This window comes from Ostrea edulis, chromosome 1 (assembly GCF_947568905.1).
Source record: "Ostrea edulis chromosome 1, xbOstEdul1.1, whole genome shotgun sequence".
NCBI classification, from domain to species: Eukaryota; Metazoa; Mollusca; class Bivalvia; order Ostreida; family Ostreidae; genus Ostrea; species Ostrea edulis.
Window position 1 is genome coordinate 35,948,257 of NC_079164.1, and position 28,000 is coordinate 35,976,256.

General features: G+C 35.8%; 1 protein-coding gene across 4 annotated transcripts; it reads left to right on the top strand.

The window, feature by feature from the left end:
* Position 1: 1 nt before the first annotated feature.
* Positions 2 to 27,990, top strand: LOC125658048 (uncharacterized). 4 transcript variants are annotated; one of them, XM_048889108.2, is made up of 18 exons: positions 2 to 309; positions 1,378 to 1,659; positions 4,270 to 6,499; positions 6,642 to 7,265; positions 7,662 to 7,969; positions 8,761 to 8,982; positions 9,559 to 9,607; positions 9,914 to 10,075; positions 10,731 to 10,784; positions 12,573 to 12,620; positions 13,255 to 13,319; positions 14,736 to 14,819; positions 20,801 to 21,211; positions 21,432 to 22,036; positions 22,434 to 22,558; positions 23,666 to 23,749; positions 25,141 to 25,194; positions 26,533 to 27,990. In XM_048889108.2, the coding sequence occupies exons 2-18, from the start codon at positions 1,403 to 1,405 to the stop codon at positions 26,626 to 26,628; spliced, it is 5,478 nt and encodes a 1,825-aa protein (XP_048745065.2). In that variant the 5' UTR covers positions 2 to 309; positions 1,378 to 1,402; the 3' UTR covers positions 26,629 to 27,990. The 4 variants fall into 4 exon arrangements, with proteins under 4 accessions (XP_048745065.2, XP_048745056.2, XP_048745072.2 ...); XM_048889099.2 differs by having other exon boundaries at positions 10 to 149; XM_048889115.2 differs by having other exon boundaries at positions 16 to 104.
* Positions 27,991 to 28,000: the final 10 nt, after the last annotated feature.

The following is a 28,000-nucleotide window of genomic DNA, read 5'->3' on the forward strand; positions in this document are numbered from 1 at the left end:
CGAGTATTTTATTGCACGCGAGAAACAGTAAACAGAAACTGCTTCCTGTTGTGTTATTTTCGAAAGAAAAAAAAAATTAGATGAATGGAACAATAATGACGCATGTATGCAAAATGTAGTTTGATGGATTTTATTGGGAAATTTATTGTGTAAGGTTTATTATTCAAATCATTTTTGACAATAGCCCAAGCAGAATACATGCTAACGATTTTCGTGTTGGACCGCCGACAATGAATCATGTTTTGACGTGATTCAATGAAATTTGTAACCATTTTTTTTTTCCATCATGCGTATGGTTGACAACTAACGGTGCGTATCATTAGATAAACATATCATAGACTTAACTGTTCCTTTTAAATTTGGGTTTTTTTTGGCGTAAAATGCACACTTTAAAGTTTAAATACAAAGTCACAAATCTAAGGTATAAACTGTACATAATATTGAGAATGAGAGTGATAATTTATAAGTGCATTTAGTAAGTGGAGTAATTGATAAGTATTTATTTTAAATATTCATGTTCAATGAAATGGTAGATCTATTATGTTTCAAACTTTTATCAGTAATGTTTCTTTTATTCAACAATGACAAATTATGAATTAGTACATTTATTAATATGTTTACGGTGTGACCGTTGAGATAAGCGAAGACCCATAACATCTTACAACACGACTTGAGGCAATTCATTTAACACGGCAAATATAACATGGTTGATGTAAACAGTGCATTGTGACGTCATCATTAGCTGTGATTGTTTATCTTTTAAATCGGGCAATTATCCACAACTAAACATATGAAGGTATGGGAAAACTTGTCTGGAATTTAAAATCATTTGTGATACTTTCCAAACTATTTATTTGTTTTATCTACGGGGTTGTCAAAGAAGTATTCCGCAGTGACGGCGACATTTTTCCAGAAGCATTATGGGTAGTCCCCATCATTTTTCAGCTGATGAAGAGCAAATCACGTGACTCAATTGCGTAATCATTGGAGCTTCGCTCGCTATAATATGTTTATAGATAAGTGATTTGATGCTATACTGTAGATTCCTTATTTTACGTGAGTATTTAATATCCCGAAATGACTTGCAGAAGTAAAATCGCAAGAACATAAATTCGAGAGTTGTCTATTGATCAAGAGTTTTAACATGTATTTCAGCAGTATCAAAATAAAAGCAAGTAATATTATTTTGTAGGTTTTGCTTCTCGCAGTATTATGCAATAATGAATTCCCTGTGTGTATCTAGGGATCTACAGTATTTTGTTTTACACTATGGGACCTTATGTATGTGGGCTATAACCTAAAATGCAAGGTGTGTTATGTAAAGTTTGAAGGTTTGACACTGTAATTTAAAGATATATGTATTTGTTTTCAACATAGAAAGTGCAATTGATCAATCAACATCATGGATGACAATGAATTAACAAATAGAGCCACTGACGGTGCTGATCAGAGAGAGAATGGAGAGGATCCAAAGGCTGATGAAGATTCGTCAGAGCTGAGTCAGGAAAAAGGATGGACAATTCCTGATGGAGACTCTCAGGGAAGCAGCACCCAGGAGGATATCGAGTGTGAATCGAGCAAGGATGGCTCCCAGATGGGGTACGAGAGCATGTTCATGGACAGTGATGGAGGAAGTACTATCAAAATGAATGGACAGTGGTAGGAACTTGGATAATAAATATAATGTAGTTAATGGTAGGAACTCGGATAATAAATATAATGTAGTTAATGGTAGGAACTCGGATCATAATAAGTATAATGTAGTTAATGGTAGGAACTCGGATAAGAAATGTAATGTAGTTAATGGTAGGAACTTGGATAATAAATATAATGTAGTCAATAGTAGGAACTCGAATAATAAATATAATGTAGATAATGAGTGGAATAAAAAGAAAAGAAAGGCCATTTCAGTTCAGGCTGTTGTAAAGCTGAAACCCAGAATCTTATTTCTATACTCAAGGGTAGACAAATAGATTCTTTAAGAAGTACTTATCCAAGGACAAGTAGAAATGCCAAATTCACTTGCCCTACCAAAATATTCACTTGCCCCATTCTAAATTGAGATACAATGTAATTATGTATACTAATATGTCTTGCAGCGTGACCGTGTTTGAAGGCAAAGCAGAAAGTATTGGCATTAGTGTCTAAGACCGGAGAACATTAAGTGACAAGAAATGAAATATACAGCAATCATGATGTTCATCTGTTACAGTCAAAACATTTGATGTCACAATGCAATGGGTGTATGCGAACTCAACAAATTGAAAAGATCTAAGCAGTCAAAACATTTGACGTCACTCGGCGTCTTAGTAGCTTATCGCCATGCATGAGTGGATACATTTTTCAGCACGGACTGGGGATTTTTAAATTGAAAGCACATGTGTTGAAATTTAATTTAGTGGAATTTTTTTTTCTTTTAATTAATGTTTATCATATATACAATATACAGTTGTACACATATGATTTAAAGCAGTATTATTCATAATGATGAAAGCGCTACTAGTTCATGCAATTAACTTTTTTGTGATAGCAATATTGGATGCGTAAATATGCATGAGAAATAGGGACAGATTTTTTCGTAAATCGAGTTCCGTATTTTTCTTGAAATGTTGACCGTACAATTATACTTTAATGGGTATACAGGTCACATGTGCGGTTGAATTCGATTTTACATTAATATTTTTCAGGCCTATTACCTGCTCATTGTTCTGTGATCAGCTAGATGGATTATAAAAATTGAAATAATAATTATGTTCCTTTTCATTCATTCCTTCCTTCATTCAATCAATACTTTAATTATTCCTCCTTGTAGAGAGTACATTAGAAATAGATATACTACAGTAATGATGAATCATATAATATAATTATATGAAGATGTGAGAACAAAGAAGAAAGTAAAGAACATTGCATAAGTATACATGTAAATGAATAAAAAAAAGAAAGAACATATGATGTACAAGGAACGATTTGTTGTACTAACCTTTACTTTAGATTGCATATGCTTCTTTTGTATATGGTAAATACTTTTACTAAATAATTCCCACATAAGTAGTAGCAGTTTTTCCTCCTGTTCTGATAGTGGATAGATTGGGGCTTTACCTAACATATATAAGTGGATTGAAAATCAACTTAGAAATTGGAATATCAATCCAATGTTTTCTAGGGAGTCCTCACTGAAAATGTTCTCACTCATGCGCTTCGATAAGCTTAGATCTTTTCAATCAATGTCAAGTGTGGTTGAATTATATTTTTAAAAGTTGATCTTGCATAAATATTTTGCACCTGAAGTAGAAGCTAAATGTTGATTGAAATCAGGAACTGCAGTTTTCGCAGGCCTATTACCCGCTCATTGTTATATGATCAGCTACATGGATTATCAAATTTGAACTAATAATTATGTTCCCCTTTGTGATCTCTTCTAGACCTCGTACTTTTGTTTTGGATACGTTTTACCAAATGTTTAACACTATAATTCATTAATACAATAAGAATAAAAGTAAGTGGATTGACAATTGATTTAGAAATTGGAGTTTCAATCCAGTGTTTTTAAGGGGGTCTGTGCTGGAAAATGTCGCCACCTGTGCACGGCGATAAGCGTAGATCTTTTCAAGTCGCGTTGAATTAGCATCCACACTTTGCATTGTGACTTCAAATGTTTTTACTGTATTAGATGAACATCATGAAAGCTGTATATTTCATTTCTTACGACTTAATGTCCCCCAGTCTTATATTCATAACAGGACAACAAATATCCTGAAGTTAGCACCTAATGTGTGAGGACAGAGCTCTATCAAAGCATCCAAACACCTTTTTACACAGCTTTAGACATTTGATCCGCCTATTCATTGAACGTGGGAAATATAACGCAATTTATGTAAACAGTGCATTGTGGCGTCATATTCAGTGTCAGTGTTATAGCAAATTTACAAACATAGGAGACCTGGTACAATTGCGTTAATCGAGGAGTGATTATATATGATTTAGAAAATATGCTTTTATGGATTTTATGTAACATCTCAGAATGACGTGAACTTGTGTAGCATACCCTTGTGCTTGCATTTGAATCTACACCATTTTGACCAAAATTTTCAAGTTTGATAATTTTTCATCAGTTTTCTATAATTTCATTTTAAACATGTATATATGTGTTACCTGTGATATAATATTTGTGATCTTGAATGAATAGATAAACTAATCATGGAATTGATTAATGATGAATGTAATATACTGTTTTACAAATTTTGAAATAATTGTTTTATCTTATTGTAGTCATTCAGATGCAACTCAGACCGGGGAGGAGACTGTTCCAAGCAGTCATGTAGTGGAGGTCAAGGATGAACAAGTGCCTCTATCAACTGACCCCAGCCACAAGGACACTGTCCAATCAGTAGATGAGGTTAAGGAGAAAGGTCAGCTTATTGTGTCTGAAATGGAATCAGCTGTGGACAATAAATTGAGTGACCCAAGTGATGTAGTAAACAACAATCAAGTAAGGGAGGTAACTCAAGAAGAACGAGGATTCCAGTTAGAGAGACTGCCGTCCTCAAACAAATTTCAGACAGTGGCCAGCTCTGGGAGTCTGTTCAGTGAGGATGGGTATCAGACATTTCCCGGGGCTGATCAGAGCCGGGAACTTCTGAAGCGCGAGGTGTACGGCTGTGAAGATGACGACAGTGAAGCCGTCAGTTCCTGTACAGACACCAGCAATCTTGCTCAACTCATAGTGGACCACGTACTAGAAAATGTAGTAGGATCTTTTCAGGATGAGAGTGATTCTGGTACCTCCGTACAGGAAGTGCTGGAGAGCTTGGACAATGATGTGGAGATGGAAGAACAACTGGTTTCCATGGATCAAGGGGAAGAGAAGCAGGTCATGGAGGACAAAGAGTATGCCTCAAAGATGGAACTGGAGTCTGATCTAAGACCGGACAAGGATGACATGACTGACTTCCAGCTAGATGAGCCTCAATCCACAGAGGATGAATTCGTGAGGGAGACTAACGAGAGGGTGAACCATGAAGGTGATGAGGATCTGGATAATCAGATAGAAGGGGACACTACTGCGGAGGGAGAGGATAGTGGGACAAGCCAGGTGCTGGATCCTCAGCTCTCAAAGAAAGCAAATGCTTCTGAGGTCCTTGAGAGTTCTGAGGCAGTCCTGGAAACATTGGACAGTAAACATCTGGATAATGGAGGGCAAGGTGGGGTTGCAAAGTCAAGAGACAGTGGAGTTTCAATGAGTTGTGCCAGTGAAAGTGAAAAAACTTTACTGTCTAGAAATATAACTGCCACATTTACAACAAGTGAAATAGAAAAAGTCAATGAAATTGTCCAAAAGATGCCACCTAGACAACCAGAGGTTGTGCCTGAGGTAGTCCCTATAGACTCTGTACAGGAGTATGACTCACAGAGATTGAGTGACCAGACAGAGGAACAAGGAGCAGGAAAACCACACGAAGACACAACATTTAAAGAACTGATACCCGAGGACATCACAAAGGACTCTTTTGAAAATGATGTCTCAGACAGCCTTGTTGATCCCAGGCGTAATGGTAGTATGGCCTACAATACTGTATCATCTCCAAGGTACATGGAATCTTCCTCAATTAGAGAAGACCAGTCCTCGGTGTCTAGGATTTCACAAGATGTGGAATCCCGGCTGTCAAATGAAAGGAACAGTTCATCTGTCAAAGCAGTTCATACTCCTCCAAGAATGGTGCTGAGGACCAAGCAAGAGTTTCATGTGAAAGAAAGCTGTCCAGAAAGAGACTCCAGTCCGAAGGCCGGAGATCAGGATCAGAGGAGCCATAGAGAGGCTGAGATGCTCAGGGAACAAATGATATTGGACAAAGTCAGAAAAGACATGGCAGCAAAGGAAAGAGATATGCGAAGACAGATCGATATAGAGATGAATGAGAGAATGGAGAGAGCAAGAATGGAGCAAGAACTTGTGTTAAGTGGTGGAGAATATTACAGGAGTGAGAATGACCTATCGCACAGTACATACAACAGATCTGTCGAATTTGATACCTCAGACTCATCAAGAATGAGATATGCAAACAAATTCTCCTCCAGATCCCCTCAGAATACTGCTTCACTCAGCACATCTGTAAGGGGATCCTCAGACTTGAGAATGTCGGAGGAAGACCTTCTTAAACAATATCAAAGAGAGTTGTCACGCTCAGAACAGAGGGAACACAGGCAGTACCACTCGAGTGGAATAGACACGTACGCTACACTTCAAAATCCGCAGAGTCATCTCAACAGTTCAGCACAAGAGGACCCACATCACATGGAGGGTATGTCATATGCGGACATTAGTCGGAGCGATCGCATGGTGCCTGCGAACATTTATTCGGGTTACAACATTCCTCCACCTCAGTACAATGTGTCCACATCTTTTGGAGCTCAGAACTCTAGCCATACATCATCAGATTTAGAAGCTCCACCCCCGAAATCTGGATCGGTGCCTCCATTTAAAACGCTTCATGAACAACAGGTATGTGATCATTAAAGAAATCAACTTTCATGATTTTTTTTCTTAAAACTCCAGCTGCTTTTAACCATGTTGGGTTTTTTAAAAATCTTTTTAATGAAATTGTGTGTTAGAAAAGATTGGAATACAAATTGTTGAATTTTAGATTGGATGGATGAGAATGTTTAAGACACTTGAGGAGCAACACCACAATGAGCTAAAAAACCAGTATCGACAGCATCAGGAAACCATCTTCTCCATGCAGCATCATATAGAAAACGAACTGTTCAGCCAACAGCAAGTACTCAAACAGAGGCTGTCTGCCCATAAAGAGGCTCTGTCAACCAGTACTAGTTCAGTTAAATCTAACCAAGAGAGGAGGCTAGATCATAGTGAACTTGCCAACTCCAGTCAGATGTTAGAGAGCACCAGATCAGGAGCTGAGAATTCTCAGAGGAAATTTTCGCCCAAATCTTCTCCCAGATCTAGGTCTTTGGAGCACTCCCCTGCCTTGGGAAGACACCCCTCGCCTCCGTGGAAAGAAGTCTACAGAGAAATACGTGGGAAGGGAATCGACAGTGATCGGGAGACGGAGGATAATGAGGAAGAGACTCCCGTCCGACGGTCCCTGGAAGACGATTTTATGTCGGCATCCTCCTTTCTTAGGCAGTCAGGTATTGAGGAAATCAGACCCCAACACAGGAAACCTGATCCAGCAACCAGTGAGTTTCCGAGGGGTGGCGTCTTCAGCAGTCCCATGCCCATTCTTAGGAAAAATAATGTCTCTCAGGTAGAACCAAAGTCTTAGTGACACGGTATAAATTCATCTTTATTGAAATATTTGTAGTACTCTTTAATTCATACATGTACATGGTTACAGCAAACACAGTTATAGTGAATTCAAGCTTACAGCAAAATGATTTTCATTTCCTATTGGGTATAATGAATTATGTCTATAATGAATTATGTCCCCAGCAGTTCATTCCCTATAGTTTTAAAACATATTATAAACTTATCGGATATAATGAATTATGTTTATAACGAATCAAAATTTTTTGTCCCCACCAGTTTGCTATAAGCATGTTTGACTGTAATGTAATTAAGTTTGGCCACACTGTTTCGTAAAAACAATCTATGCACTTCCTATGCAATTTTCATTACTTGTATATTAATTTACGAATTTCAGAGATCACCCAAAACTAATAGTCCCAGGCAAGCTGATCGAAGTTCGCCCAGAGTTGCTGTAGAAAATGACCTGTCACACAGAGGAGACAGCAGGTTATTGGACAATCGATTGTGTGAAAGGCCAGCTGGAGACAGCAGGTTACTGGACAGTCGGTCAAGTGAGAGGCCAGCTGGGGACAGCAGGTTACTGGACAATCGGTCAAGTGAGAGGCCAGCTGGGGACAGCAGGTTACTGGACAATCGGTCCAGTGAGAGGCCAGCTGATGATTCACAAGACAGCATGACGTCAGAGGAGTACACCTCGCAAAGGTTTAGATTTATACTGTTCATTTGTAATATCCAGGATTTGTGTTTTTGTGTTACACACACCCTATTGATATGATTCACCATGAACAAAGCAAGTGATATTCTGGGGAATGTTAATGCAAAAAATTTATTTCTCTCTTTACAGTATGTTTTTTGAGAATATTTGTATTGGGGGGGGGGGAGGGGGGGGGGGGAGCAGTAAATATGATCATCCTATGTATCACCTTTGTAATGATATGGTGGATTTTGGTATCTGACAGTTTCTGTTGAATCGGACTGTAAGCTTTAAAAAATTTATTTTTACCCAAGCTTCTCGTCCTCGGTATTTAAAAACCGGATTGGAATATCCATGAATATTAGAAACAATTATATGCAGATCTTTTATCAAAATGGTTTGCTTGTGTCTCTTGACCCAGCATTTAAAATATGGGTAGGTAGGTAGTAGAGAATTTTTTATAAAGAAATTTTTTTTAATAATTCTAAACTTCAAACTTTATCAAACACAGCATTGTTTGGCTAGCACATGGGTTAGTCGTTGATAACTCCAACCATTTTTAATATAACGCTTCTCATCATGTGGTCTCATATTAGTTAAGTGTTTTATTGATCAAGTAGTTGCGGATGTAAAATTAAAACTATTGATGATGGGATGAAAAAATTCCAAAATGTTTAAAAAAATTATAGGCTGGAAAAAAATTTCAGTTGGGCTATTTTTTTTATCAGCCAGTCAGTAGAGGGCTAACATACAATTTTTCAAAGGTGACCTTAGCTTAGAGTCTTTCATATCATCACAGAGTAAACCTGCGAAACAAACATGCCAAGCACTTGTCAGATCTCAGGGAGTATTATGAGCAGGAGATTCACGAACTTCGGGCAGCACTGTCACGATCTGATGACATCACCAGCAGGTCACCGTTTAAGCGTGTGGCGGGTGAGAACCAGGCTCTGATAACAGAGAACCACTCTCTAAAACACACCAATGAAGAGATGGAGAGTCAGTTAAATAAAGTACTCAGGTAAGAAGACTACACGCCCTACAGTTGTATAATACGAGTGTAATTTAAGGTATGTGTAATGTATTTAGTTGTTTAGGACCATGGATTAGATAAGTTACAAAGTATTCCTTTACACGTGTGGTTAAAGTGGATGCCTATTCGAAAATGAATCACTTTGTACAATTTTTGTGTGAATAATCAAAATGATTTTTTTGTTGTTTTTTTGTTTTGGCAAAGATAGATATTAACGTTACTATTATCTTTGGAATGTCTTGTGAAGTAGACCAACCAAAATAATGAATATACTTCTATTCTTTCAATCTTTTTATTTGAATCATATGAGTAATTCAATATTCATCAAATTTTTTGATATATATGTAAAATATATTTAGAATTAATTAAACTGTTGAATGTGACTGCTCACAGATGCATGCTGAGATTATCACTTGTCTGACTGAGGAAATGATTTGTCAAGGGCAGTTGAACAACTGTGGACATATATATACCTGTGTTTGTAAATCAATTGCCAAACACTGGGCTGTTAAGTTTCAGTTTATCTAGTGACTGTATATAAACATGTCAGTAAATTGTTTACAGAGAGAACAGAACGCTGGAACAGAAGATACATGGACTGGAGAGGAGAGCTGTAAGTCTGTCTGTTGGTAATGTTTAAACTTTAGACAATAAGACATTAGATACAGAGGATCATCGTTATTGCATTTTCTCATTTTGTCACAGTGAAATAACAAAACTACTTTTAATTTATAAAAATCGTATTCTTTGTAATATTAAATTATATAGTGACATGATTGTATTTTGCTTGCATTGAGCTTTTACCCCCAAAAATTGTTTAAATTCACATTTTCCACCATAAGACCAAGTTGAAGAGATAAGTTTTGTAAACTATTCTCTGACAATGAGATTTAAAACAGTCTCCCTGTTTGTTTTGTAGAGTGAATATGCAGACCATTATAAGGAAGCTCAGGATAAGATTTCTACATTCCGTAACAAAGTAGAGGAACTTCAGTTCCAGAACCGGGCCATGGAAGACCAGATACAGCATCTCGAATGTCAGATTAAAAATCAGACGGATGCTATCAAGCACCACAAAAAGGTAAGACAAGGTCAGATACAACAGCTCAAGGTCATATCAAGAACCAAACTGATGCTATCAAACAACACAAAAAGGTAAAGCAAGGTCAGATACAACATCTCAAGGTCATATCAAGAACCAAACTGATGCTATCAAACAGCACAAAAAGGTAAGGCAAGGTCAGATACAGCATCTCAAGGTCAGATTAAAAATCAGACGGATGCTATCAAGCACAACAAAAAGGTAAGATACAACATCTCAAGGTCATATCAAGAACCAAGGTCAGATAAGCACCTCAAGGTCAGATCAAAAACTAGACGGATGCTATCAAACAGCACAAAAAGTAAAACACGGTAAGATAGAGCACCTCAAGAGTTAATTCTAGAAACAAAAGCAAAATTAGTACAAGATGGATAACTCGAGAAAAATTTGTGAAAGGGGCTTAGCAGTTATGAATCATTCATTGATTTATTTCAGGGGCTTAGTTGTTATGAATCATTTCATTGATTTATTTCAGGGGCTTAGCGATTGTGAATCATTCATTGATTTATTTCAGGGGCTTAGTGATCATGAATCATTTCATTAATTTATTTCAGGGGCTTAGTTGTTATGAATCATTTCATTGATTTATTTCAGGGGCTTAGCGATTGTGAATCATTTCATTAATTTATTTCAGGCTCAAGAAGAACAAATGGAAGTGTTACAGAAAGATAGAAATACATATCACAAGGTAATGAATCTTAACTTTCATGTTTATACATACAGTATGTATATATTAGGGATGGCAACAGTTACCTGATAACGCGGTCAGAAAGTGCTAATATATATACACAACTTGTTTTTGTATACCAAATTTTGAAAACTGTAAAATGTCTAGATTTTGCAATTTAGAGATTTGGAGTGAATTGCAAACCAATTAATGCCTAGAGTAATTCCTTGCTGATATGACTTGTTAGCTCACCTGAGCTGAAAACTCAAGGGAGCTTTTCTGATCGCCTGTTATCCGTCGTCTGTCTGTTTGTCCGTCTGTAAACTTTTTACATTTTTGACTTCTTCTCCAGAACCAATGGGCCAATTATAACCAAACTTGGCCAAAAGCATCCTTTGGTGAAGGGCTTCAAGTTTGTTCAAATGAAGGGCCATGCCCCCTTCAAAGGGGAGATAATCACAAAAATGCAAAAATAGGGTGGGATCATTTAAAAATCTTCTTCTTAAGAACCACTGGGCCAGAAGAGCTTAAATTTACATGAAAGCTTCCTGACATAGTGCAGATTCACGTTTGTTAAAATCATGGCCCCTAGGGGTTGGATGGGGCCACAATAGGGGATCAAAGTTTTACCTACAAATATATAGGAAATATCTTTAAAAATCTTCTCAACAACCACTGAGCCAGAAAAGCTGATATTTACATGAAAGCTTTCTGACATAGTGCAGATTCAAGTTTGTTAAACTCATGACCCTTGGGGTTAGGATGGGGCCATAATAGGGGATCAGAGTTTTACATAACTAATAAATAGAAAAAAATCTTTAAAAAAATTTTCTTTAAGAATCATTGGGCTAAAGAAATTTACATTTGCACGAAGATAGTGCAGATTCAATTTTGTAAAAATCATGGTCCCCGGGGGTAAGATGGGGCCACAGTAGGGGATCAAAGTTTTACGTACAAATATATAGGGAAAATCATTAAAAATCTTCTTCTGAAAAATCACTGGGCCAGAAAAGTTAACATTTACATGAAAGCTTCATGACATAGTGCACATTCAATTTAAAAAAAAAAAATCATGGCCCCCGGGAGTAGGTTGGGGCCACAATAGGGATCAAAGTTTTACTTGCGAATATATAGGAAAAATCTTTAAATATGAGTCAAGGTGACTCAGGTGAATGATGTGGCCCATGGGCCTCTTGTTTTTAGTTAACTTGAACTTTTCTGATGTGTAGTCATTATCATTTTTAACTTATCACATTTTTCACTTCATCTCTGAAATCACTTGGCCATTTTCAACCAAACTTGTCAGTATTCTTGGCTGAAGGGAGTTCTAGTGTGCATAAAATGAAGAGCCATTATCCTTTTAATGTGAAAATAGGGGTGGGAGTTTAAAAATATAAAAATATTCTTCTCAAGAACCACTAGACTAGAAAAGCCAAAATGAAGATTAAGGTTTGTTTAAACCATGACTATTGTTGCCAGAGTCAGCTTAGAAATGGAGTTTAGAGTTTTACATAGGAATATAAATGAAAAATCCTTTAAAAATCTTCTCTAAAGCCACAAGTCTACAGTTTGCCATATTGATATGCAATTATCTTTATTAAGTGTAGGCTCAAATCTGTTCAGACTATGACCCCACCCCCCAAGTCGGGGAATTAAAGATTTACATGTGAGAAATCTTCTCATGAACGGCAGGTCTACAATCTCACAAATTAAAATACTGGGGTACAGCTATCCTCGTGTCCTGTAGATTCAATTCTGTATCATTTATAATGCTTGGTTTATAAGATTTGAAGTTATTTTACATTCCAGCTAGCAGACAAGTATGAGAGTTTAGAGAAAGAAAACAATGTTCTTAAGGTAATTTTGTACAACCTTATATATGTCAAAGTTAGCACTACACATGCTCATAGTATGTCAATATTAGTACTGCACATGTTCATAGTATGTCAATGTTAGTACTACACATGTTCATAGTATGTCAATGTTAGTACTGCACATTTTACTGTCGATAAGAATCAATATGGAGGAATTGTGGAGAGGTTACTGTCGATGCATTTTTTATCTATTTTTAAAACAATTCTATTTATCTTCATTTTGTGTCATTGTTAGCACATGAATAGATTTGATAAAGATGAATTTTTTTTTTTTATTTATTGTTTTTTATTTGACTTTCACATAATATACATTCAAGTAATTTAACACTACACAGTAATATCATCAATATTCATGTGCGAACAGCATTTTCATAAATATAAGGAAAAAAAGAAAGAGAGAGCACATAAAGTAGAGTAGGACATATTACACAATATTAGGTTGAATTTTTTTTTTTTAAATCTTTAATACACTAATACAATCATAATTCATCATGAATATTTTGCCAGTATCTCTCAATCTCCCAATAGCTGCAGTTTTTCAGCAACAAAAGTTTTTCGACTGTTATTCTATCAGATGAATTAGAGATACATGATTATCAAAAATTGTTACATTCCAGGAATCCTTCAACGTGACTGAGAACAAGCTGTATGATGCCCGATCTGAGGTTGTGGAACTTAACAGGTAGATAGATCCCACTACATCCAGTCCTTGTGTAGGAGTTTGGTGTACTAGGATACAGTCCTTGTGTAGGAGTTTGGTGTACTAGGATACAGTCCTTGTGTAGGAGTTTGTGTACTAGGATTCAGCCCTTGTGCAGGAGTTTGATATACTGGGATACAGTCCTTGTGTAGGAGTTTGATATACTAGGATACAGTCCTTGTGTAGGAGTTTGGTGTACTAGAATTCAGTACTTGTGTAGGAGTTTGGTGTACTAGGATACAGTCCTTGTGTAGGAGTTTGATGTACTAGGATACAGTCCTTGTGTAGGAGTTTGGTGTACTAGGATACAGTCCTTGTGTAGGAGTTTGGTGTACTAGGATTCAGTCCTTGTGTAGGAGTTTGATGTACTAGGATACAGTCCTTGTGTAGGAGTTTGATGTACTAGGATACAGTCCTTGTGTAGGAGTTTGATGTACTAGGATACAGTCCTTGTGTAGGAGTTTGGTGTACTAGGATTCAGTCCTTGTGTAGGAGTTTGGTGTACTAGGATACAGTCCTTGTGTAGGAGTTTGGTGTACAAGGATTCAGTCCTTGTGTAGGAGTCTGATATACTAGGATACAGTCCTTGTGTAGGAGTTTTATGTACTAGGATACATTCTTTGTGTAGGAGTTTGATGTACTAGAATTCAGTCCTTGTGTAGGAGTTTGATGTACTAGAATTCAGTCCTTGTGTAGGAGTTTGATGTACTAGGATACAGTCCTTGTGTAGGAGTTTGGTGTACTAGGATACAGTCCTTGTGTAGGAGTTTGGTGTACTAGGATACAGTCCTTGTGTAGGAGTTTGGTGTACTAGGATTCAGTCCTTGTGTAGGAGTTTGATGTACTAGGATACAGTCCTTGTGTAGGAGTTTGGTGTACTAGGATTCAGTCCTTGTGTAGGAGTTTGATATACTAGGATACAGTCCTTGTGTAGGGGTTTGGTGTACTAGGATACAGTCCTTGTGTAGGAGTTTGGTGTACTAGGATTCAGTCCTTGTGCAGGAGTTTGATATACTGGGATACAGTCCTTGTGTAGGGGTTTGATGTACTAGGATTCAGTCCTTGTGTAGGAGTTTGGTGTACTAGGATTCAGTCCTTGTGTAGGAGTTTGGTGTACTAGGATTCAGTCCTTGTGTAGGAGTTTGATGTACTGGGATTAGAATTTTCACTGGTCATTACAGGAAACCCATATGTACACAATATCTGTGTTGTAGGACTGTTAGTGAATTCTGCCTAAGTTGTGTATTTAATGAGTTGTAGGACTGTTAGTGAATTCTGCCTAAGTTGTGTATTTAATGTGTTGTAGGACTGTTAGTGAATTCTTCCTAAGTTGTGTATTTAATGTGTTGTAGGACTGTTAGTGAATTCTGCCTAAGTTGTGTATTGAATATATTGTAGGACTGTGTCAAAGTTGGAGTTGGAAAACAAGAGACTCGGTCGTGAAAATGACAACCTAAGATACAAACTGACGCAAAGTGCCAAGTAAGTATCAGTGTCGTGAACTTTGCAGTTTGATATAAGTTATCTATCAGGTAGTGTAAATGATACGATTATGTAAAATGACTTGATTATATAAAATTACCTGATTATATCATATGACCCAATTCTGTAAAATAACGTGATTTTATAAAATTACCTAATTATATAAAATGACCTGACTTTATAAAAGGTAATTATATTTATGTTCCCCAAACAAAGTTTGGGAACATATTGTTTTTACTCTGTTTCTTATTATGTTCCCCAAACAAAGTTTGGGAACATATTGGTTTTACTCTGTTTCTTATTATTATTATTATTATTATTCTTTCTTTATTCTTGTCACCCTTTTTTGTCCACGAGTGTTCTCAGAAACTACTGAAGGGATCAAGACGAAACCTTTTTAGGATGATAGAATACTCTTTGTAGATGTGCGGAACGAACGTCATTTTGTCTGAAAATGCATGCATGTGCATGCATGTGCATGCACGTGCATTGGATTTTTTGTTTACAAACTTTGGAATTCGTCTAACTTTTTTATTTTTCAATGAAATCGTTTGATATTTATATTGCAGGTATAAGTTGAGAACCTTAACCGTTTCACATCGTCAAAATTTCAATTCTGCACGCGCATGCACGTGTGCTTCAATTTGATTGGATAATACAAAACCATTTATAACTTTCATGTAAATTAAGACAATTTGATGATATTTACAGGATAGGTAAAGATTATAAATATCTACAAATCTATGTTAAAAAAATTGAAAACGCGCATGCGCACGCACGCGCATTGACATTTGAACGTTCAATTCTTTCAATGACCATAACTTTTTTGTTTTTTGTCAAAATCTTTTGAAACTTGTCTTGTATATGTATCTTGATATTCTTAACAAAAGTGTACAGTCATAATTAGCATCCGCCACGTGCATGCACGTGTGCTAAATTGTGATTGGACGATTTTCAAATCGCCATAACTTTCTTATAAATGATGGAAACAATATGAAATTTATACTGTAAGTATATCTATCAAATGTATATTGAATGACATCAACATTGATGGTGAGTCATACTCACGTGCGCGTGTATGCACGTGCATAGCTTTTCTTTCATTTTTCGGGTACTAAAATGGTCATAACTATTGAATTAAAAACTGAAATGAATTCAAATTTACCCTGAGGATCCATTATATGAATGTCTATGAAATGGTGCCAACAAATTTTCCATTATCAAAATCGCATGCGCGTGAATGCGCATGGATTGTAATTTTTGACATCTAAATTTAATTATTGGTCTATAACATTTTGAGATTGCAATGAATAGGTTTGAAAATTAGGTTGCAGGTATGTTTTGGGCCTCTCAATTTATTAATAGTCTCAAAATCACTTCCCTGCACGCGCATGCACGTGCGCTTAATTCTGATTGGACGATTTTGAAATTCCAATAACTTTCTTATGAATAAAACAATCGATACCAAATTCATATAGTAAGTATATTGTTCAAATGTCTATTGAATAGCATCAACAAAATTGCTGTGTGGTTCTCACGCGCACGTGTATGCACGTGCATTGATATCGGTCTTTGTAGTTTTGAGTTGCCGTTAATTTGTCGTTTTTCATTGAACAGTTGTGAAACTTCTCTTCTACTCATATAGTAAGATTTCTAATGTATCGAGATGGTCGAATTATTTATATGCACGTGTATGCACGTGCACTAAACTCTCAGATCTTTATAACTGATTTGTATTAGCATGAAATGGACTGAACGTTATAAAAGAGTTCTATATTCACATGTTTCACAGTTTGCAATGGTCAAAACCACTTGTACTGAAATAAATGACACCACTTGCTAAATGGGGGAATGTTTGGGGAACATCTGTAACGGTCCCCGTTACAATAAGTACTAGTTATTAGGGTCTTCCGTCTTCAGCGGAAGAACCTTCTATTATTCTATTGTTGATTTTTCACTTTTCTTCTTATTATTATTATTATTTTTATTCTTTTTTTTTTTCCTTACCGATTTTGTGCAGAGGATTTCTCAGAGATGGCTTGATCGATTTACTTCAAATTTTTGGGGTTGATGCATTCCTATTTGAAGTTTATATCTTTTTTTGGATTTTTGAAAATTCACTTCCGGTTGGAAGTTATCTCCCTTTTATCGATTTTCAGGTGACCATTTTGTCCGGCCAACATCTCAAAAACGATAAAAGCTAGAGTGCTGAAATTTTCAGTGATGTTAGACGACATGTTGTAGTTGTGCACATTGGTTTTAAAAATTTCCGGAAGTGCCTAGTATGGAAGCTCGGTAGGGGTCGAAAATGGAGTTTTAAAAAGTGTCCAATTATTTCCCACGTTTTAAATCATAACTTTTTACTGGTAAATATTTTGCTTAGACATATATAACAAAAGTTGTACAGTTTATTGAGATCTTTCGTGTCATATCAAGAAATGGGCCCATAGGCCTCATGGCTCGCCTGAACCATTGAATTTCTGTTACAATGATTAACTTTTTTCTCACGAAACTTTTGATAAGACATGTAGAATAAAAGTTGTTCAGTTTTGCAAGATCTATCTAATGATATCAAAAACTAGGCCTCAGGGCATCATGGCTTGCCTGAACAGTCGAATTTGTATCACAATTAATAACATTAATAACTTTTTTCTCGAGAAACTTTTGACAAGACATGTAAAACAAAAGTTGTTCAGTTTCGCAAGCGTTAACTAACGATGTTAATAAATAGGCCTGCAGGTCTCATGGCTCACCTGAACAGTTGAGTTATTATTGCAATCTATAACATTTTTGTCAAGAAACTTTTAATAAGACATCTAGAACAACAGTTGTTCAGTTTTGCAAGATCTTTCGAACAACATCATGAAAAAGGCGAACGGGCCTCATGGCTTGCCTGAAGAGTTTGATTAGTGTCACAATCAATAACTTTTTTCTCGAGAAACTTTTGATAAGACATGTAGAACAAACGTTGTTCAGTTTTGCAAGCGTTAACTAACGATGTTAATAAATAGGCCTGCAGGTCTCATGGCTCACCTGAACAGTTGGGTTATTGTTGCAAGCTATAACATTTTTGTCAAGAAACTTTTACCAAGACATTTAGAACAAAAGTTGTTCAGTTTTGCAAGATCTTCCGAACATCATGAAAAAAGCGAACGGGCTCATGGCTCGCCTGAACAGTTTGATTAGTGTCACAATCAATAACTTTTCTCTCGAAAAACTTTTGATAAGACATGTAGAACAAAAGTTGTTCAGTTTTGCAAGATTTTTCAAACGATATCAAGAAAAAGGCCCACGGGCTTTATGACTCGCCTTAACAGTCTGATAAATGTCGCAATCAATAATTTTTTCTCAAGAAAATTTTGATAGGACATGTAGAACAAAATTTGTTCAGTTTTGCGAGATATATCTAGAATGATATATATAAAAAAAAAAAATAGGCCTCCGGGCGACATGACTCGCATGATCAGTCTCGAATTTGTATCGCAGTAAATAACATTATTAACTTTTTTGTCGGAAAAAAGGCTGACCCCTTTAATTAGTGCCCGAGAGCGGCAGAGATTCTTTAATTTATAACACTTAAATGATGAATATTTGTAAAACATTACCGAAGCTAAATTGTCTACACAATATATTTGTATCATTATTTATGAACGAAAATCTCGGTCAAATTCTTATCTCATCACATCTAAAATTGGACGGAAGACCCACTCGTTGCTCGCAACGAGATCGCATCTAGTTATTATTATTATTATTCTTTTTCTCCGATACTTTTTTGTCCGGTAGTGTTCTCAGAAACTACAAAAGGGATCGATATGAAACTTTCCAGGATGATAGTATAGCGTTTGTAGATGTGCATAGTGATAGTCATTTTGTTTGCACGTGCATGCACGCACGCGCACGTGCATTGCAATTTTGGTACAAAAAATGGAAAATCAGAATATTGAAGGAAGCGATATAAAACCTAAATAGGATGATAGTATATCATTTGTACATATGAAAAATAATAGTTATTTTGCCAACACGCGCACGCATGCGCGTGCACGCGCATTACAAAATTTGTACGCTAACTTTTGAATGAGTCTAACTTTTTTGTTGTTCATTGAAATGGCTTGAAATTCATATCATAGGTAGATATTGAGACCCTTAACTGATTTACATGGTCAAAATTACCAATTTGCATGCGCATGCACGTGCGCTTCATTTTGATTGGATAATGCTAAAACGTTTGTAACTATCTTATTTATGAAGCGAATGAGATGATATTCACAGCATATGTAGACAATATGTGTATCTATATGTTGGTGTAACAAAAAATGCCAACGCACACGCGCATGCGTGTGCAACGTTTTTTAAATGTTCAATTTTTAAAGGACGATAAGGTTTTTGTTTTTCATCAAATTCTATTCATATTAGGGGTTTAGATGTATCTTGGTACTCCTTACAAATTGCTGTGGTTAGAATTACTGCTCAGCACGTGCATGCACGTGTGCTGATTTCTGATTGGACGATTTTAAAATCGCTATAACTTCCTTATATTTGGTGGAAACGTTATGAAATTCATACTGTGGGTATATGATACAAATGCCTGTTGAACGACATCAACAAAAATTCGGAATCGTACACGCGTGCGCGTGTATGCACGTGCAACGCTTTCTTTCATTTCTTGGTACTGAAATGACCATATTGAAAGTACTACATGTAATTAAAGGCTAAAATAAAATGATTTTTTCCTATAGATTCACAAGGACATCACTTTTTAATTGGGGGAGGTTTGGGGAACATCTGTAACGGTCCCCGTTACAATTAGAACTAGTTATTAAATGACCCGATTATATAAAATGACCTGATTGTATAAAATGACTTGGATTTATAAAATGATCTAATTATATTAAATGACCTGATTATATAAAATGACCTGATTTTATAAAAGGTAATTATATTTATTAAATGACCCGATTATATAAAATGACCTGATTGTATAAAATGACGTGGATTTATAAAATGATCTAATATATTAAAGCTGTATGACCCGATGTTCATGTATTATTTGTGTACATAATTACTTTAAAGCAGATTAATTACTTTATAAAGTTATTAACTTTCCCTTAATTACATACTTGAAAACAGCTGCATGTAAAAGAAAACAGTGCGAATATTATTTAGAAAGTAAATATAGTGGCTACATATATAAATCATCCCATACTAGATGTCTATAAATAGACACACGCGCGTCAGGGGAATCCCAACATGATGTATTAACTCATACGCAACTGTCTAGTTTTAAGGCTGAAAGAGCGTAAAACAACGAATTACTAAGAGGTATTTGATATTTTTATTTCTATTAAACTTTGGTACGGTACTGTTATAACAAAATACACAGCTTTACACAGATAAGACCACCGATGATCTGAAAGTTTGAACTGGTCACGTGATTGTCACTTGAAATGGTAGTGACGCAGTTATTTGTAAACATCGATTTAAAATCAAATTATTTGGGTTAAAACAGGTGAAATAATTTATGATATGTCGTACAGTCTAATAACTACATACGTGCGATGATTTAATAGCGTTTTTACGAGATGGAAAAAAATATTGTCATTCGGACCATACAGCTTTAAATGACCTGATTAGATAAAATGACCTGATTATATAAAATGACCTGTGAGGACTTTGTTGTATTCACTGTAAGACCTACATTTATGTAGTGTTGACTGTCTATTAGATTTATTGTATAGCAGATTAATTTCCTGGGTTGTAAATTTCATGATTTTTAAAATTTTATTAGACTTAATCAACTTTTGTGTAACTGGGCCATGGTTGTATAATGCTGTTAAATGTAATGAAGTAATGGTTCCAAATCTTCTTTATATATGTGTCATCAAACGAGATGTTTTTCCATGATTAGCTCATGATTATAATCAACTTGCATGAAATATGCATGTGTATATCAAACAAATTGTTCATTCTGTTATATTTTGTAGTGCCGTAACAATACAAGGAAACTTTGACGAATCATATGGAAGCCCAGGCAGACTGCATCACCCATCCCCAGTCCGAGACGACAGACTACACACACCTTATGGTACAAGGGTCGACAACACAGACACTCTCACCACACACATGCGCAGCAGAAGTCAGGAAATTTCTGTACGGTCTCTAGCCGGTGATAGAGCCAAGGACCACAGTTTCCAGGACAACAGAGAAGTCAGGTCACAAGGTCAGGACCAAAGAGGGGTCAGGTCACAGGATGGTGATCACAGAGAGATCGTGTCAGAGGGTCGTAACCATGGTGTCAGTGAGAAGAGGGAGACAGAATCACACGTACGAGAGTATAGCAACGAAAGACGTCCCAAGAATACTTGTAATAATTATGATGAAGTAGAGGAAATGGAGTAAGTGAGCAGAAGTTTTTGAAGATAATGAAATTATTCAAATCTTCTTGTTTGATATAAAATTAATAAAGATATATGTGAATTTATTTATGAACAATAGTTTTTAGGCTTAGTTCACCTAAGCTTGAAATTCATGGCCCACTTGTTAGGGTACATCTTGTTATTCAAAATGCTTGGAAACAACTAGTAGTTAACAACAATGGATTTCTGCATGTTTCAGAAAATCTCATCAACGACCAAAGTGTGCCCCTGAGTCCAGTCGTGCTTCAGATGTCAGAGTGAGTGGGGTGGTGGAGCAGACCTCTCCGGTACTGAGGGCGGAGAGGGAGCTCTACAAACTGCGGGAGATAATGCGACAGGCTGAGCAAGCTGTGGAGGCTCCCTCACCTCAGCAGCCTACACTACAGAAAAAATTCTATGGCAGTGAATCGGGGATTTCTATAAATAAATCAGAGTCAAGGTCATCAATCAATAAATCTGACTCTTCAAGTCTCAAACTCAGGAAAAAGAAGTTCACTAACTCCTCGCCAGAAAAATCTCTGAAAGTCAGATCCTCAAAATCATCAAGGTTTCCAGACTCTGATACCATGTCAACACCATCAAAAGCCAAGTTTGAGAGGAGTCCCAGTGAATTTGACAGTCCTACACGATTTGATGTCAATGTTCGGGAGAGGCCTGTAAACAGACAGCAGCCTAATGATTCCTTGCCAACCAGAGATATAGGATCCAAACCACGACAGGGCTCAGCAACCAAGGACAAACGAAACGGAGAAGTGAGAGGCAGTAGGTCTAACCGGGACAGAAAATCTCAGAAGACAGAGAAAGGTAAACATAGTCTCTATAGTCAGAGAAAGGTGAATGTAATCTCTCGAGGCAGAGAAATATGAATGTAATCTCTGTAGTCAGAGAAAGGTGAATGTAATCTCTGTAGTCAGAGAAAGGTAAATGTAATCTCTGTAGTCAGAGAAAGGTGAATGTAATCTCTGTAGTCAGAGAAAGGTGAATGTAATCTCTAGAGGCAGAGAAAAGTAAATATATCTATAGTCAGAGAAAGGTGAATGTAATCTCTAGAGGCAGAGGAAAGTAAATATCTCTAGAGGCAGAGAAAGTTAAAAATGTCTATTATTTTATTATTGAGTGCACCATTAAGTTCAACTCCTCAAAAGTGATGTCAACTAAAACTTCATAAGCAATACTGTGAAATGTGTCTTTCTGTCTTCAGATACCCAGATTCCCAATGGAACTGTGGAGAGCACACTGAACAGAGTGAGGGAGGGAGAGTTTGTGGCACGCCCCGAGTGGGAAAACATCTACACATCCATGGCCAAACCCAAGGCAGACAACGAGGTGATTCCGGTGGGGAATGGACTGCATGTATATATTGGATAACATAATCATATCTATTAGATGACAAAATCATCTACATTAGATAACATCATCATCTACATAGATAACATAATCATCTACATAGATAACAACATCATTTACATAGATAACATCATCATCTACATAGATAACATCATCATCTACATAGATAACAACATCATCTACATAGATAACAACATCATCTACATAGATAACATCATCATCTACATAGATAACATCATCATCTACATAGATAACATCATCATCTACATAGATAACATCATCTACATAGATAACATCATCATTTACATAGATAACATCATCATTTACATAGATAACAACATCATCTACATAGATAACATCATCTACATAGATAACATAATCATTTACATAGATAACATCATCATCTACATAGATAAGAACATCATCTACATAGATAACAATATCTACATAGATAATCATCATCTACATAGATAACATCATCATCTACATAGATAACATCATCATCTACATAGATAACATCATCATCTACATAGATAACATCATCTACATAGATAACATAATCATTTACATAGATAAGAACATCATCTACATAGATAACATCATCTACATAGATAACATCATCTACATAGATAACAACATCATTTACATAGATAACAACATCATCTACATAGATAACATCATCATCTACATCGGATAACAAAATCATGTCTATTAGATGACAAAATCATCTACATTGGATAACGTAGCTGGATGTAAATAAAATGTGATGTCATGATGGCTTTCTCCAGGCACAGCCATGTTATAGATTATACGATTATACAGGATTAAGTAGTTTCCCTGTGCACGTGGTTACATTTCTGCTGAAATCTGTTAGATATGGTTCATGCTTTGGTATGGTTCATGTTTTTTAGGGTACTTCATCTCAAATTTAGAGCCTCGATGAAATACATAATCCATTGTTTCAATGTACAGAAGCTGTATCTACAATCTCCCCCCCCCCCCCTCCCCCCCCCCCCCCCCCCCCCCCCCCCCCCCCCACTCCCCTTCCGAATTTCACTGATTCTATGGTGTTTTCCTTTTGTACAGATAAAACAGACCGTGAAGAAACGTATGGACAGCATATCAGACCTTGAGACGAGATATGATGAATTGCACATGGAGAAAAGAACGGTAGGATTACCAGCCATAAAACAGGGGAATAAACCACCATATTAGAAATAATATCAGGCCTCAATGTCGTCTATTATTAGCAGTCTGTTCCATAGACATCAGACTACTAGATCTGACTATAGGCATTGTGATAAGATTGATGATATCTGATGGAGTTGATCTAGGGGTGCTTGATTAAGGAAATTCAAATCTTTGACAAAACCTTTCATATGATACCACGATCTTTCATTTTGTTACCTTGAAGTTTAACCCAAAGAAGCAGGTACAGTTTCTATAGTCATCTAGCCCAGAAAATTGATGATTTCAATAGGGGTCCCAAAATCTGCCATTCCAAAATAGAATATATAAGAAAACCCAAACTACATTTGATTTGATCCAAAATTGCTTCATGTTGTAATGACAAGAGTGTGAAGTTGGCATAAAATTGCCAAAAATGCCAAAATCAATGAAAAATTCATGAATTCAAGGGGTTTTACTTTCAGAAAACATGCAGCTCATGCGTCGAGCAAATTCATATTCAAATATATTTTTTATTGTCTATTAATAAACAATATATATTAATTTCATTTTGCTCGACAGATGGGCACACCTTTTCCTAGGCAATAATCTGGATGAAATTTAACAGTTATTAAGCTTTGTTTGAAAAAAGGCGGGAAAAAGTCCTATTCATGACGTAATAATGCCATCATATAAGCAATAATTTTGATTTAAGTTGAGATAGTATACTTGGCATATATTTAACTTACTTAAAACACGGATCAAGCTTAATTCAAGACACATTTAAAACAGAGAAATTTTTTGGGCCTTTTTATATACACAATCGTACCTTGTTCTTTCAAAACTTCTGAATAGAGAGTGATAGGACTCTAATATGTCATATCTGCATTTCTTGTGACAAGGCCTTTCTTTTAATACCAAAGTTTTCAACCTTGTGACCTTGACCTTAGAGTTTAACCTACTTTTAAGGAAGGTTGTTCTAGTCAATATCTCCTGAACTATTATGTACATAGATTTCTCATGAAAAGACCTTCCATTTGTTACTTTGTTGCTATTGGGGACATAGTGTTTCACAAACACATCTTGTTCTTTGTTATCACAGTCCTAGTTTTACACTCCATTGAAGTCAGGTATGGCATCTGTTTGCAATTGAAGTCCCATTTTATCATCGGATACTAAAACGTGGTTACACACTCTTTGATCCTCTCCAACACAGAGAGCATTATATTGATCACTATTGTCGATGAACCTGCCAGGGAGAATCTTATTAGGTTCGATAAAGTCCTCTACATGTATATATAGCATGATAAAACTTATGATGTTCGGTGCATCATGAAAAAAACTTGGGACACCAATGTATGATTTACATAAAATGTTCTAATCTTTCATTACAGCTTGAATCACAGCTCAGCAGGGTGCCATCTCATGGGAAAGGGAGACAAGAAAAGGTTTGTTTTGTAGTCAGCTGTGCGTGTAAACCGTCACAGCACTTGTTGTTTTAATACTTGACTGTTTTGAAGTTGATACATGCTGAAATGGCTTCTGGATAAAAGGATTTCAGTTTTTCTCTCCACAAATTATAACTGTTAACTTAATCAGAATTGCAATAAATGTTCACCATGATTGCAGAAGTGCTTTGTAATATAAAGAATGAGGTAACCCTTGTGTGAATTTCTCTGGAGAAGTGGGAACAGGCTCATACCTTTTATACTAAGTGTGTTCTTATTTTAGCGTATTTAGAATTTAGCGCAGTCAGATCTGATGCATTATTTGGTGTAATCATGATTTAGCATGTTTGATAATGAGTTTAATAATAGAGACTTGTTTATTTATCCATTCACTGGCTAAAGGATGAATTCCTATAAAATAAGTACACATACAATATTCTAGAGATTTTTTACATTCTTTTATCGTTTGGGAGATCTGTACAAGGATATACACGTAATGAAATGATATAATAATACTGTGTGCTTTGTTGTTTTTTCTAAAAAATTAAATTCAAGGACACTTGATGCAAGCAAAAAATAGATGCATAAGGGACTTGTAAATTTTCTTTGATGTTCAAAAGTTGAAATATTTTACCCCTTTCTAATAACTATATAAATTTTTCCCACTGTTTGGACTTTTTAAAAAATCATGGGAATAAATTTGCACCCCCTATGGTAAATTGTATTCATTTTATCAGTACTTGCTAAAATATGAATCTAGTTTTTGTTTGAGCAAGTGTCGTTAAACTTATTTCTGTACCATGCTGTTGTAAATTGACTCCATGTTGATGGATATTTTTTTACATTGTGTATATACAATACATGTATTGTGGACTTAAGGGATTAACCTATGTCGTGATGAATGACTCATGTATTGCTAACAGTTAATTCAAACATGTTCCTACATCAAAATATACAACTTTTATTTTTCCATACAGTAATGATTTTCACATGTTTGTCATGATTATGTGCTTGATAAAAAGACGGAGAGATTGAATTGTACAAGTTTTGATTGAAATTTTGATTCAGTTTTCAAACTAGTTTTAGAAATTGAAAAAAATGAAACTGATCAGAGACCGAACATAACATGGTGGGCTTGCCAAAGACAATCATTCTACAACAAATTAGCTTGTCAGAAACAACATTTTCATTAAAAAATTAATTTCTATGTATTGATTCTATTGTTCTGAGGGTTTTTACTTTATAATAATTAAAGCTGTATGTTCAAATTTAATGACATGATTTTTGATGAAAAACAACATTTCATACTCAATTTAAATGAATTTTGTCTGTTTGTAGGAAAATTTAGAGGATAAGTTGGACAGAGTGGAGAAAGAGTTGGGATCTGTGCGGATGTCTCTGAAGCGATATCATGTGTTAAAAACCTCAATATGAAGTGATATCACATGTTAAAAACCTCAATATGAAGAGATATCATATGTTAAAAACTTCAATAGCAAGAGATATCACATATTCAAAACCTCAATAGGAAGAGATATCACATGTTCACAACCTCAGTAGGTAGAGATATCACATATCACATGTTACAAACCTCAATAGGAAGTGATGTCACATGTTACAAACCTCAATAGGAAGATATATCACATGTTATAAGCCTCAATAGGAAGAGATATGTGTTAGAAAGCTCAATATAGATAGAATTACCGTCCTACAGTTGAATTAGAAGTGTAATCTGCCACAGTCCTCTAGAGAATGGAGTCTTCATCCCGCAGAAGTCCGGCCAGTCCATCTGTACCAGAAGTGTTCGTATCCATGACAACAGCTCACCAGTACACAGTGATGCATTCTGTATAGTACTGAGAGTACATCATGTTTATGGAATTTAAATTTTGACCACGATTTCTCAATTACACCTTTGAGTATTATCACTTTATTTCTTGTTTGTGCTTTGATTTTATAATTGTCGCTATCTATACTGGTGTTGGGACGTTTATTTGTTTAAGTACCATGTTGTTGGATAAAACTTTCCTATATTCTACAGGCTGGGTGTACAGTTATAGATATATCACCAGCAGTTATTGTGTGTGTACAGTATTATGAGACCTTGTTATGTATTGTGGCTATAAATAAGTTACCTAGAATCTAGTCCCAATTTGTTATTTATTTTGTTGTTTTATTAGCCCTAGATTTTAATTAGCTGTAATGTATACTTAAGGACACTTCAATAAACTGTACACAGAAGGCAAACTTAGTTCGGAAACATTATATCAGATCTGATATAGATACAGTTCTCCACGATTTCTCAGAGAAGCTATTCAGATAAAGGAATTGTGTAGTGCCTTCTTAACAAGAGAACAACCATCATTTTACAGAGCCACGCCCACCTTTTATACACAGAGAGATTTCACTTGAATGATGGAATGTGAAACACTGTTGTCGAAAAATTTGATAATTCATATCCTTTTCATCATTCCATGAAGCGTGAGAAAGCTTATTTTTAGTTTGTTGTATGTACAGTTGTTTTTGTATAATTCAATGAGGGCCGTCCAGGTTAATTCCACTCATATGCAAGACAGTTGTGCTGTGTGCTCACTTTGTGAATGGGCTACACAATTATATTTGCTTCTGTAGTTTTGCACATGAAAAGAGATAAATGCTAGATTCATTTTTGCTTATGTTTACTGTTAGAAAATAAACATATGATATTCTAAATGGCACCAAACCTTTTTAAATCACTCAAGTATCTACTTGTAACTTTTGCAATCATCTTGCACAAATAAATTTATTGGAATGGAATGGTATTATA

Excerpts from the sequence above, each read along its gene's own strand:
- LOC125658048 (XM_048889108.2), top strand. The coding sequence starts at position 1,403 with ATGGATGACAATGAATTAACAAATAGAGCCACTGACGGTGCTGATCAG. Across the intron at positions 10,076-10,730 it reads CTATCAAGCACCACAAAAAG|GCTCAAGAAGAACAAATGGA; the intron begins GTAAGACAAGGT and ends AATTTATTTCAG. Across the intron at positions 22,559-23,665 it reads AACCCAAGGCAGACAACGAG|ATAAAACAGACCGTGAAGAA; the intron begins GTGATTCCGGTG and ends CCTTTTGTACAG.